General features: G+C 36.6%; 1 protein-coding gene across 1 annotated transcript; it reads left to right on the forward strand.

The window, feature by feature from the left end:
- Positions 1-60: 60 nt before the first annotated feature.
- LOC143279725 (E3 ubiquitin-protein ligase RNF170-like) lies at positions 61-12894 on the forward strand. The gene is made up of 5 exons (XM_076583846.1): positions 61-278; positions 5693-5913; positions 6441-6514; positions 8793-8912; positions 9277-12894. Exons 1-5 carry the CDS (start codon positions 160-162, stop codon positions 9568-9570), a joined length of 828 nt encoding a protein of 275 aa, XP_076439961.1. The 5' UTR covers positions 61-159; the 3' UTR covers positions 9571-12894.
- Positions 12895-13282: the final 388 nt, after the last annotated feature.

Consider the following 13282-nt stretch of genomic DNA (forward strand, 5'->3'; position numbering starts at 1 on the left):
TAGATACACCGTCAACATTTCGAAGCGAAAATAAGGTACGACATATGGCAGACAGTCGTTCTTAATGTAACAACAAACTTGTTGCCGACACGTTGTAATGACGGAAATATCGGATAGTAGCAGAACAGCGGTTAAAACAACGGCAAGCTTTCTTTGAAAATGTCGGGTACTTTACCCGTCAAGACGGGATTAATAGAGGGAATCGGGAACGAGGTGTTATTTGGAGCTGCGGCATTTGTTGGTGTGGTGATCCCAATGTTGGCATACGTTTTTAACAGGTTAGTTTTTGTTCAAAATCCAGATTGTAACCAGACTGGAAACAAAAATAGACAGAGTGATGACAGTGTTTTCCCAAAGCCTCGAAGCAATAGAGAAAGAAATTGGGGGGCGGGAGGGGGTGGGGGGAAAACAGGAGAAGAAAATGGAAGAAATTGTGGATGGAAAACTGACAGAAGTCCTCGCAGAAAGAGACCAAAAAAGAGAAGAGAAAAAACAACATTGTGATTGTCAATCTGAAAGAAAGTGACAAGACTAGTGCAGAAGAAAGGAAAGAATATGACATGGATGAAATCATGAAATAATGGGAAAATGCCAAGTGACAGTGGATAAAAGGGAACTGACAAACCCAATCAGGTTGGGAAAACAAGGGGGGAACAGAGCTAGACTGTTGAAAGTGACTGTGACCACAGAAAGTAGAAAAAAAGAAATCGTGAAAAAAGCAACAATGACAAATCAGGGAATCAGTGATCCAAAGAAAAGGGTGTACATAAACAGTGACATGACACCAATAGAAAGACAACAATTCAAGCATGTACTGACAGATGAAAAAGAAAGAATGGACAAAGGGGAAAAGGATTTAATTATCAGAAATGGCCAAATAGTCAAAAAGAGGATCAGACATTGTCTGACAAGGTGAATGAAAAACAGACCAAGACAGATGACTAGTGACTGCAACCTGACAATGTAAATCAGACTGTAAAAAATTTTAAAGACTTTCAAATTTCCTATGATTGTGTTCTCTTATATAGTAATGTAGATAGCCTCTCCAGTAAGATAGAGGAACTCAAGATGAGAGTAGGTGAAATAAAACCGCATGTTATTGGAAACACAGAAACAATTCCAAAAAACCAGAACAATAGAATCAGTATTAAAGTGCGCTGTAATATCCCAAATTATAATATATTTACTAATGCCAGTGAAAAGAGAGGTGTGGCCCTGTATGTACACAAATCATTAAAAGCGCAAGAATGTCCTACATTAACAAATTTTACTTTTGAACTAATTGAAGAAAGTGTATGGTGCAAATTTGAAAGTGCGAATGATGAGAGAGTTATGATGGGGTGTATATACAAAAGTCCACGTTCATCAGAACAAAACACAGAAAGATTATTTGAACTTTATAGTCCAAAGAAATAACAAAATTCAACAAAGTTTGTACTATGGGAGATCTTAATTATCCAGCTATACAGCGGGATGGTACTTAATTATCCAGCTATACAGCGGGATGGTACTTGGACAGGCCCTTCAGACAGTAAATTCATTGAATGCTTACTTGATGCGTTCCTGATACAAAAGGTGTCAAAACCAACAAGAACTAAACCAGGTCAAAAACCCAGTATTGTGGATAGGTAATAGAAAATGAAAACAATTTAGTATCAGATATCAACCACCTGGGAAAGAGTGACCAGAATATGTTGGTTTTTCTGTTCCACATTTCATTGGTGAAGGAAAAAGCAGAAAAAAGCATAAATTTGATTTTAAAAAGGAATAATGGAATGAGAGAAATGATAAATAAAGTGGACTGGGCATCAAGGGATTGGGATGGAAAAGACGTGAACCAGTGGTGGAATGACTAAAAGACTATACTTCACAAAACTATGAATATATATCAAAAGTGTCAAATAGACAGGAGAAAAAAATAAACCCTCATGGATGAACAATAAAATAATGAGAATCATCAGAAAGAAATATAAATTGTATAAGCGTTTCTTAAGAACTAAGTCAGGTCACTCCTGTCTATGCTACATTAAAGAAAGGAATAAATGCTGCATAATCATTAAAAAAGCTTTAAAAAAAATTTTAAAAAAAGATTATGAAAGAAATTTTGCAAAAAAATGTAAACAAAGTCCTAAAATATTTTGGAAATATGTGCAAGAAAAAACAAAACTTAGTACAGGAATAGGTGTACTGAAAAAAGAAGATGGAAGCTTAGCAGAAAACGATCTAGAAAAAGCAGAAACACTTAATAAATTCTTTGCAAGTGTGTATACTAAAGAGACTTTGACAAATTTACCTGACCTTGGAGAAAGCTCCAGGTCGGGAAACGTTAATATTTGTGACTTAAGAGTCACTCCATTGGCAGTAGAAAAGAAGTTGCATGCCTTAGACCCTTACAAAGCACAAGGACGAGACAAAATACCCTAAAGAATATTAAAGGAATTGAGCAGAGAGTTAGCTCTTCCTTTGAGTATGATTTATAATAAATCACTTGAATATGCTTGTCTACCGAAAGATTGGAAAATGGCTGAGGTAACAGTTATATATAAAAAAGGGTCAAAGCATGAACCAGGAAACTACAGACCAGTGAGCTTGACTTGTATTGTGTGTAAGATTTTTTAGTCCTTTATCAGGGATACTATATTATCACACATGACAACAAACAATCTGTATGCAGACTGTCAACATGGTTTTAGACAGAGAAAATCATGTACAACACAGCTCCTAGAAGTAATTGAAGATCTCACAAAAATAATAGATATGCGAAAACCTGTAGACATAATTTATTTAGACAAAGAAAAGCATTTGACACTGTACAACATCAAAGACTTTTATTAAAATTAGCTTCATATGCTATTACTGGAAGCATACTGAAGTGGACAAAAAAATTCTTGTCAGAAAGAACACAGGTAGTTAGAATTGGAGAAAAAATGTCAACAAATGAAAATTTTGTTAGTGGTATACCACAAGGTAGCATACTTGGCCCAGTGTTTTTTACAATACACATAAATGACCTTCCTGAAAGTATAGAAAGCAAATGCAAAATATTTGCTGATGATACTAAACTTATGGCATGCACAAAATACTACTACACTCCATAATGACTTATATAAGTTACAGGACTGGACTGATAGATGGAATCTATATTTTAACATATCAAAGTGTAGAGTAATGCACCTGGGAAAAAAAATCCAGAAAACAAATACCATATGATAATAGAAGACACCACACAGGACATTGAAAAATGTCAAAGTAAGAAAAACCGTGGCATAATATTTGATAATAAACTATCATTTGACATATATATACAGAATATAATAAATAAAGCCAACCAGATGATAGGAATAATTAAGAGAACATTTACCTATTTTGATGAAGATATATTTCTTAAACTGTATAAAGCATTGGTTAGATCACAAGTGGAATATGGTAATATTGTGTGGCACCCATACCTCAAGAGACAATCTATAGCTATAGATAGGGCAACTAAGTTATTAAAACTAATAAAAGAATGCAAATCTATGAGTTGTCAACAGAGACTTATATACTTAAATCTGCATTCATTAAAGGGTAGAAGGCTAAGAAGGGATTTAATAGAAACATACAAAATGTTAAATTGCTATAATGAAGTCAGTGTGAATAATATTTTTAGAATGTCAGATAATGAGAGTACAAGAAATTCAATGATGAAAATTTATAAAGAGCACTGCAATACTAACCTAAGGAAAAATTCATTAGCTAATAGAATTGCACAAATATGGAATGCACTGCCTATCAAAACTAAACTTGCACAAAATACTAATGTGTTCAAAAATCTCCTTGACGTGAACATCAGTTTAAAAGAAAAATTTATTGACTTTGACGAGTGATTTACAGTACATGTAAAAGAAAATATCTATGTATCTCACAAATAAAAGGAGACCGATATTGAAGGAGACATAAAAAAGGCCTTGAGGCCTAGGGAGTTAAATGCCAGTCCCTACACTACTACTACTACTACTACTACTAATGTCAGGTGTTGATCCACTCGATCACTTCGTAAATGTGCAAATTTGGACTCTATATTTTGTCATCGCAATAATTCTTTCATGATAGTTAGGGAAAAACACTTTTCTCTTTGGCCTCGTCATGTAAGTTCCAATCAGTCCAAACTCCAGCCCCACCTGTTTGATTTGTTTGTTTGTTTGTTGTTGTTTTTTGTTGTTTATTTTTGGTGAGTGCTGAGCAATGCCACTGCCCCTCCCCCCCCCCCACCCCCCCTAACCATTGTCAGAAAGACTGGAATTTTCTACTAATACACTAATTCACTCACTTCTAAACACAAAGCCAGGGAAGAAAAAGACCAGTCTTTATTGGAATGGCAGGAAATTAGATCTTTAATCTTCTCATGATTCATGACATTTCAATTCGAAATTTAATGAAAATACACATTTACTTTAGTAGTACCTTTAGTTAAAGGTTGCAATACTCAGATGGAGATGATAGTCTGAGAGTCATTATAACAACTAACATGTGTACATAAACTAAGTTAAACTATGCTTGTAATAACCCTAGTTTATTTTCCTGATCTGATGTGGCTTTCTTCCCTTTCTTTTTTTTTTCTTTTGCCTATTCATTTTTTGTGATCTTGTGCATTCCACTTTGACTTGTCATGTCTTTCCCTGCTCCTGGGAAAGGTTAGATAGTTTTCAGATTACCTTTTTCTTATTTTGTTTTCACTACCTCTTCTGTATGCGTTCTCCTTGTATGGAATACTTAAATCTGTTTTTGACTGTTTTTAGAATAAAAGGGATGGGCAGTTGTCAGTTTATCAAATGTTCTGTTGTTGTTTTTTATGAATCCACGTCTTAAATGTGCTGTATACAACTTGTATAACCAGTAGTGACAGCATATAATTTCTTCCCTATTTCTCCATTCTCCAGATCAACATTTATAAGCACAAACCTGACCATGTCTTTCAGTTTTTCTCCTTTTCTCCCCAAAAAGCTGCTAAAAAAAATGGCTGAAGCATCCACACCTGTGTCAGTCTGTGTTAGAATTAAAAATCAATGTGTGTGTGTGTGTGTGTGTGTGTGTGAGTGAATTATATTTATTTGTAGGTTAATTTGATGTGAATAGTGTAATATTAAGAGAAAAAAAAAGCTTATGCAAAGTTCAGATAATTATGTTGAAAATTATGTGTGTATCACTGTATGCATTTGTAATTGTATTTTCTATGTGTGTGTTTGTGCAACCTCAAGTACTAAGTAAGTCTGCGTGTGTTTTTATGTGTGACCACATAAAATCAATGTCTTACTGACTTATTCCATTGGTAGAAAAAAATTTGTAAATAATTATTGATGGAAATTTGTGTCTGTGTGACCACATAATAAAATTAGTATCTATATAATATATATATTACGAAAGAAATATTGGTGGAAATTTGTGGCTGTGTGTGTGTGTGTCTCTCTCTCTCTCTCTCTCTCTCTCTCTCTGTCTCTCTCTCTTTCTGTGTGTGTGTGTCTGTCTGTCTCTCTCTCTCTATGTATGTATTTAACACTTTATATATGGATATGGGTGGCGCTGTAGTGTAGCGACGTGCTCTCCATGGGGAGAGCAGCCCGATTTCACACGGAGAAATCTGTTGTGACAAAAAGAAATACAAATACAAATATATGCATTTAGTTTTTTCCAGGCTTTACCGGCATTTTTGCAGGCAAAGGCAAGAACCTGTCATTCACCCAGACAGCGCTGCCAACGTGGAGTCCACACGTGTGCGTCTTCGTCAGCAGCACAGCAACACCAGTACCAACAGCCAACCAGCAGGACGAGCCAGTTCTCGAACTCGTAGCCAAACCAGTGGTCCCCTAGTCTGTCCCATCTGCCTCGGGGAAGCTGCCTATGCTGTGGAAACAAACTGTGGTCATTTGTACTGTGGTAAGTAGATGATGGAGTTGTTATGGATGCCACAAGTGTGTTCATGTTTGTGCACTGCTGTTTATTTTTACTGAAGTTTACTGTTAAAAGTTCATTACTTCTTGATGATACGTTTACAATAAAAATAATGATAATAATAATAATAATAAACAGGTACTGAGGTTTTAGTGGGGTTTTTTTTGTTTTTGTTTTTGTTTTGTGTTTTAAGTTTTATGATGTAATTTGAGTCTTGAACTTGAAGGAGAGTTAAACTTGAGGGCTGTGCCTCTTTTTTGGTCAGGTTTTTGTTTTCACAATAATCTTAGACAATATCTTTCATCCAGGTCACAGTCAGTGATCTAATATTTTTGTCCTATATTACAGCAGGTAATTTATTGTGCTCAATAAAACTTGAAGATAGGACAAGGCTGAAGGAAATCATAGATATTCTATTTTGATACATGTGAAGGACCTGTGAGAGTGTGCAGTGGGGCCATTCATTGGCACTGATCGACTGTTCACTGATTTCTGTCATGTTTCCTGACCAGGTCTGTGTATCATCACCTACTGGCAGCATCAGAACTGGCTTGGTGCAGTGCCTTGTCCATCATGCCGAACTCAGGTAGGAAGGTGTACTGATGTGTGTGTGTGTGTGTGTGTGGTGTATGTGTGAGGGGCTTGGGCGTCAGCAGGGTATGTGTGCAGAATTGGATGGAGTTACGTTGTTTGGGTCAGTACCATGACAGAAACACATCCGCATGCATGCACATGTAAGGGCGCACACAAAATGACAGTTGGGAAAAACACATATATAGAGAGTTGTAATTAAACTTTTTTGAAATTCAGTTATAAAATCTAACATGGCTTTTTCTCACCAAATGATTACAGTTCTTAAGTTCTCATGTGAGTGGTGACCATTGTGGGATGAGTGCATGAACCTCCATCTCCTTGAAAGAGTTTGATCAGTTCAGAGCATTTTTAAACCGTTTTAAAGAGACATGCACACTTAACACAATTTAATAATGATAATAATACTGGATACTTGTTGAGCGCTTTCCTCCCATAAAGGTAGCTCAAAGTGATAAACATTAAACACATACACACACGTGCAATAACTTACAAAAGGAAAAAGAAAAAAAAGAAATAGATGTAATGTACAAAAGCATAAAACATATTCAAAGACTATGCTTATTAGAAAACTATTACATTGCTAAATCTCACACACACACACACACACACACACACACACACACACACACACACACACACACAGTTTGCATTGCTTATAACTGAATGTCATTTGAAAGGGATGGAAGGTCTGTGCATAGGCGTTTTCAAAAAGATTTTAAAAGATTTAAATGAGGGAGAGTGGCGAATATCGTGAGGTAAACTATTCCAGACGGATGGAGCTGACAATGGAAAGAAGTGCTAACAACTTGAATTTATGTAATCACCCAGTGTCAGTTGTCTGTGCATCTGTCTGTCCGTGTGTGTGTATTTGTGAGTGTCCATGGGAAACCTTATTGTTGGCATTTTCTCAGCAATTACAAGTGTTATTAGAACCAAACTGGAAAGGAAGTAAGTTATGCAAAAGTCCTTTTGAGGAAGTCCATCTATGTTGATGTGGTAAGCAGGGTAACAGATCAAAGGTCAAGGTCATTATTTGGCAAAATAGAAAAAGCTGAATAGGGTCATGTCTTACGCACAGTTTTCATCACACTTTGTTTAACTCTCTCCATACGAACGGCGAAAGAGACGACGTTAACAGCGTTTCTCCCCAATTACCATCATCAAAATATTGCAAGCGGAAGGCTCTTATACTGAAGACGTGAATGTTGACAAAGAATACCACAGTTCTGATGACGGAAGCTAAAGGTTGGGTCATTCAGACACCCACTGGACATCCGAAGGGTCTGTGTAGAGGAGAAGAGAGGACTGGCCATACTGAGTGAGTTAAGGGCAAGGCCATGGTGACAGCATGATCCCCATTGAAATTTAAGAGCATGGTCACAAAATGGCATGTGACAGTAACAGGAAAAGCTTAGAAGAAGGTGGTGTCCTGCATATGTTGAATCAGAACAAGCGCTACTGAAGTCTGAACACCACCAAGTTCACTCAGCAGCAGAACATTGTCTCTGTGGTGTGTGACCTGATGACGACCTAACATTTGCAGGTTTCTATGGACTGTGGACTCCAGAGAATGCTGTTAATAAGCCTGGGCACAGCTGTGCATGGGGAACTTTGGGTGGATAGCTCAGGAATAAGGGTAGTGCCACTGAAACTGTAAATCAATGTGGCAGCAAAAAAAAAAAAAAACCCATGGCCCACAACAACAACAAAAAACTCAACAACAAGAAAAAAGAAAAGAAAGAGCTGAAACAAAGAAAAACCTTATTATTAGTTTAACTTTAAGAGTATTCTTTTGTTATCTTGTTTTGCACAAGGAGTGCAAGTTATATAACTTTGTGTTAGTGTCTGCTCATTATGAAGATGAAAAGTTTCAACCTCACTCAGCTCACACTGTCTCTCTCTGAGACACACTTACACACACAGTCTCTTCTCTCTCTCTCTCTCTCTCTCTCTCTCTCTCTCTCTCTCTCTCTCTCTCTCTCTCTCATACATACACACACTGTCTCATACACACACATACGTGCACACATATTTGCACAAGTGTGCATGCATGCTCCCCCCCTTCTCCCTCCTCTCTTCACACACACACACGTACGCATGCATGCAAGCGCACGCACTCATACACACACACACACATAAAACACACACACACACACTCACTCTCATTCATTCACTGACTGACTGACTTTCTCACACATGCTCAAAGAGAGAGGGAGAGAGGAGAAACAGCAGACAAAGAAAGGCTACATGATGATGGGTGAATTTTTCAGGTGACGTTGCTGTTGCCCAGCTTCTCGGAGGCTGAAATAGCAGAGAGATCAGATGAAAGTGTCCGCATTCTCGGAGAGATCAATGGCTACAACCGCAGGTTTTCTGGGGAGCCAAGACCAGTGAGTTACCTTGTGATGTTTATCCTCCCCCACCCCCTTCACCATCCCTTCCCTCACTTCTTTGTCTCTGTGACTTTTCCGGACAGAGGAAGTCAGGTTTCACTTATTCACCACATCATAGTATGACTTGAAACTGTGGAAGGAAGATTGAGAAAATAAGAAAAGAAGAAATTTTGAAGAAAGTAAAAAGTTCACAGTTAATAAGAAAAGACAAATTTTTGAAAGAAAATAAAATGAACACTGAAAAATGTTATTGTCAAATAGAATCTTTCATTTGATGATTTGTGCATCACATTCTGTTGCTTCAGATTTGTGCTTCAAATTCTGTTGCTTCTTATGTGATGTTTGTTTGTTGTTGTTGCAGTACATGGACTATATCAGGGATCTACCCACCCTTCTTCGTCACGCTTGGAACGAGTTTTTCACTGTCGGTGGCCTCATTTTCATGTTCCGTGTGCGAGTGGTGATTTGTGTCATCGCAGCCTTTGTCTACTTCATCTCCCCTCTGGACATTATCCCAGAGGCAGCGTTCGGCATCCTTGGGTTCTTGGATGATGTGTTCATCGTCCTGCTCCTTGCCATCTACATCAGTATCGTGTACCGACAGATTGTGGAGGCCCGTGCGGCAAGAGCGGCCAACGATGGACAGGGAACATGAAGCACACACTGTCAGAGGTGGTCTTGTTGAAGGACTTTGGCAAACGTCGGATAGGTTATCAAGTGTTTGGTCATGTGAAGTGGTAAAACATCACAGACGTTGTCAGTCTTTTGGAAAGTTGAAGTGCAATCTTCTGTTGTGTGAACAAGTTTGCTGTATGTGTGTATATCTGTTCAAATTGCTATAATGTGTCTGTTTAACTGTTCGTGTTTTGTAAGTGTGAGAGAGTGTGCATCCACATCTGACTTTGCGTGTCCTTGCTGTTGCTCTTTGTTCTTTCGTATGAACTGTGTCTCTCTGTTTGATGATTTGTTATGTCTGTAAAGATTCTTCAGCTGACAGTAGACTGACATTTACTGAAATTTGGATAATCTTGTCTTCCAGCCTGCAGTGTGGTGGTATGCATGACTGTCAGCGTACTGGATGCAGGTGTAGTTATATGGAATCAGAGTGAAAATGCATGTACACACACACACACAAACACACACACACACACATGCATGCACCCACACACACACGTACACATGTTCATACACACACAGATCAAGAAGAACAGAAGCTGTTTAATAGCTTAGCACCATCATGATTGTGATGTTGTATTGGCTTTTATCAACAGTGTGATAACCATACTTAATTCTGCTGTTCATAATTATTAAACTTTGTGATTTGACGAAAGAAAGATTCACTGATATATTAATGAATTTTGTTTTAAATACATATTATGATTTCACAGTTTGCAACAATCTGTCTCTCTCTTTCTCTACCTTTCTGTCTAACTGTGTCACTATCAGTGTCTTTCCCTCTCTCTTCCTTAATCCCTCTTTCTCTCCTGTCCCTGATTTCCTTCTCATTTTGATCTGCTCTTATTACTGCATGTATTATTAACTTCAAACTGGGTATATATATATATATATATATATATATATATATATATATATATGTGTATGTCCATATATATATATATATATATCCATATAAGTAAATTTTATTCATGAAGAATTTTGTCATCAAACAAAGTAGTATGCACACACACACATGCTTATGTGATGCATGCTTGTACGCTTTTACACAGTACATATTCACATGAATGTACATTTGCATTAATCTATATTTGCATATTTTTGCATATGCATGTACAGTGGAAAATACTTCATTGGAACATATTTTAAGGAAAGTCACTATAAGTGACAGAACAGTGGATGACAAATTATATAGATAAACGTATTTGAAGTGTTTGATTTTGGTGTCTTCTTCCCCATACAACCTACCACCTGACTTTGAGAATTTTGATCCTCAGATTTTTTCTATCTTTTCATTTTCAGTTGCTCATGGAGCTGTCATTAGAGAAGATAGTCTTCAATCATTTTGATAGTTGAAACAATTTAATGGATATTCAATGTCAATTGAAAAGTAATTATGTGACAATCCATCTGTGATATTTGGAAGCCCCAGGTTGATATGGCCTGAGCTTTCTATTTCTAACAGCCCAGGTTCCTAGCAAATTCATGAAGGACTTCCGAAAATAAAAACACACAAAGTGACTGTAACTTTGGTCAGATTCATGGTGAAAACATGGGAGCCTGCCCCACAACCACAGATGCATTTTGGTTCCAACTGGCATCAAACTGATTCATATAAATAACATTAATTGTTGCATCTGATCATTGAGAAAAAGATGCATGTACATGCTTCTGCCATTTGGCTTCTCTCTGTGTTTGTGTGTCCTTGTGTATGTCTGTGTACATACATATTTGTGAATGCCTGTGTACATGCACCTTGCTTTCCAACCCTGGAATAGAGTGATATTTATTACTAGGGTAAAAAAAAAAAAAAGTGTTCATCTGTCAGTGTTTATTCATGGGTATGGTTCTGCTTTGCTTTTGTTAGTAACATTTGCTTGGCTATCTATTGGCATGTTTTTTTGTGTGTGTGGATGTGTATGTGTGTGTGTCTATGTGAGTTAGTTTATGAATATGTGTGTTTGTCTGTTTATTGTGTTCTGTATATATGAAGGAAAGATAATACGCTAAAGATGTGGTTTGAAATTGAATCTGGATAATAAGTGTGGCTGGAAGTGGCTAGTGGTTTTGCTTTTGTGGTGCTTTGTCTGTTTGAAGGAAAGAATTATAACATTTGAGTTTGTATTTTCTTTCATTGAAAGAAAGAATTATAACTATTGATGTAGCATTTTCTTTAATCTTGTTTTGTTTTCTTCTACATTCTTTGCTTTTTATATTCATTTGCTTGCTTGTTTGTTTCTTTTTGGGAATAACAATCTACTTAAATACTGCAAATGCTTGACCAATACATGAGTATAATGTGATGTCTAACAAGGCAGGCTATTACAGTGAACAGCTAATGAATTTGAAAGAAATTTGAATCACATGTCTACTTTAGTGTTGTTCTTTCTTCTTTTTTGTGTGATTCAGTTCTTTAAGTTTTTAATGATAATGTGGATCTCTCTCTCACACTGTATCTCCTCTCTCACTGTCTCTCTCTCTCTCTCTCTCCCTCTTTGTCTCTGGGTCCATTCCTCTTCTCTTTCTCTCCCCCCCCCCCTTCTTCCCCGCCTCTTAGTATTAGTCTGGATTGTCCTAATAATTTTTAAACAGGATTTTGTTGTGGGAAAAGTTAACAACTAAACAGATTGAAATATGAAAGAGCTTTGCTTTTCATATTGTTTTTGATGTAAAGACTGTTGAGACAGAAGCTTGAAAGATACAGATAATCAGCATTGTGATATATTTCCTTGATCCTCCCAATTTTTAAAAAATATATTTATTTTGTTTGTTGTAATTTCATGTGTATGCTGTTTTTTTTACATGTTCATTGAGTTCTGATGTTATAAATGAAATAAGGTATTTTATTCTACAGGAGTTACTTGTGTCAATCTTCGATAATTTTTATTTAGTTTTTTTAGTTTTTCAAAGCAGTGTACTTTAAATTTTGTTCAATTCTAAATTTTGTTGAGTAAGGCAGTATACCATACTAATTGTTGTGTTTGATTAAGTCCACAATAATCCTGCTACCTTAGCTGTTTTGAAGGTGGAATACTGTTTCAATTATTATGTTTGCTAAAGTCCATAGTAATACTGGAACATGAGCTATCTTTGAAGGCAGTACACAAAATCGATTGTTGGAAAGTGTGCTTTTGTCTTGTGCCAGTCGATTTTTTTTTTGTTTTTTTTTGTTGTTGTTTTTTTGTTTTTTGTTTGTTTCATGATGTCCTGTCTCTGCCATAGTCATACATACAGTACATTATTTTCATATTTTGTTTAAGCTTGTGCACTGTGTTTGAGTCTTCAATAAAGTTTATGAAAATAGGTGGTTTGTTCAGATTTATTCACATGCTTGCAGTATATTTCTTTTTCCCTTTTTCTTGTATTTGTCAAGACTTGCTGTAGAGAATTAGAGAATTGACACCCAGCATGGCAAAGTGATTAAGATCCTGTTAATGTCACGTATTGATGATTAGGATGATACAGGTTTAAACCATCAGGCAAAAATGTGTGGCTTTTTAGGTCCATGGCTGACTCATACCCAGAATTGAGCATGCTGTTGATGTAATAGACAAAGTGATTAGAGAAACAGACTTTCAGTCCGAAGGTCCTGAATTCGAATCTCAGTATCTTGCCTGGTGAGTTATAGGTGGAGATTTTTCTGATCTCCCAAGTCAACGTATGTGCAGACGTAGTAGTACTTTGATCCCCAT

Source organism: Babylonia areolata, chromosome 3, assembly GCF_041734735.1.
Source record: "Babylonia areolata isolate BAREFJ2019XMU chromosome 3, ASM4173473v1, whole genome shotgun sequence".
NCBI classification, from domain to species: domain Eukaryota; kingdom Metazoa; phylum Mollusca; class Gastropoda; order Neogastropoda; family Buccinidae; genus Babylonia; species Babylonia areolata.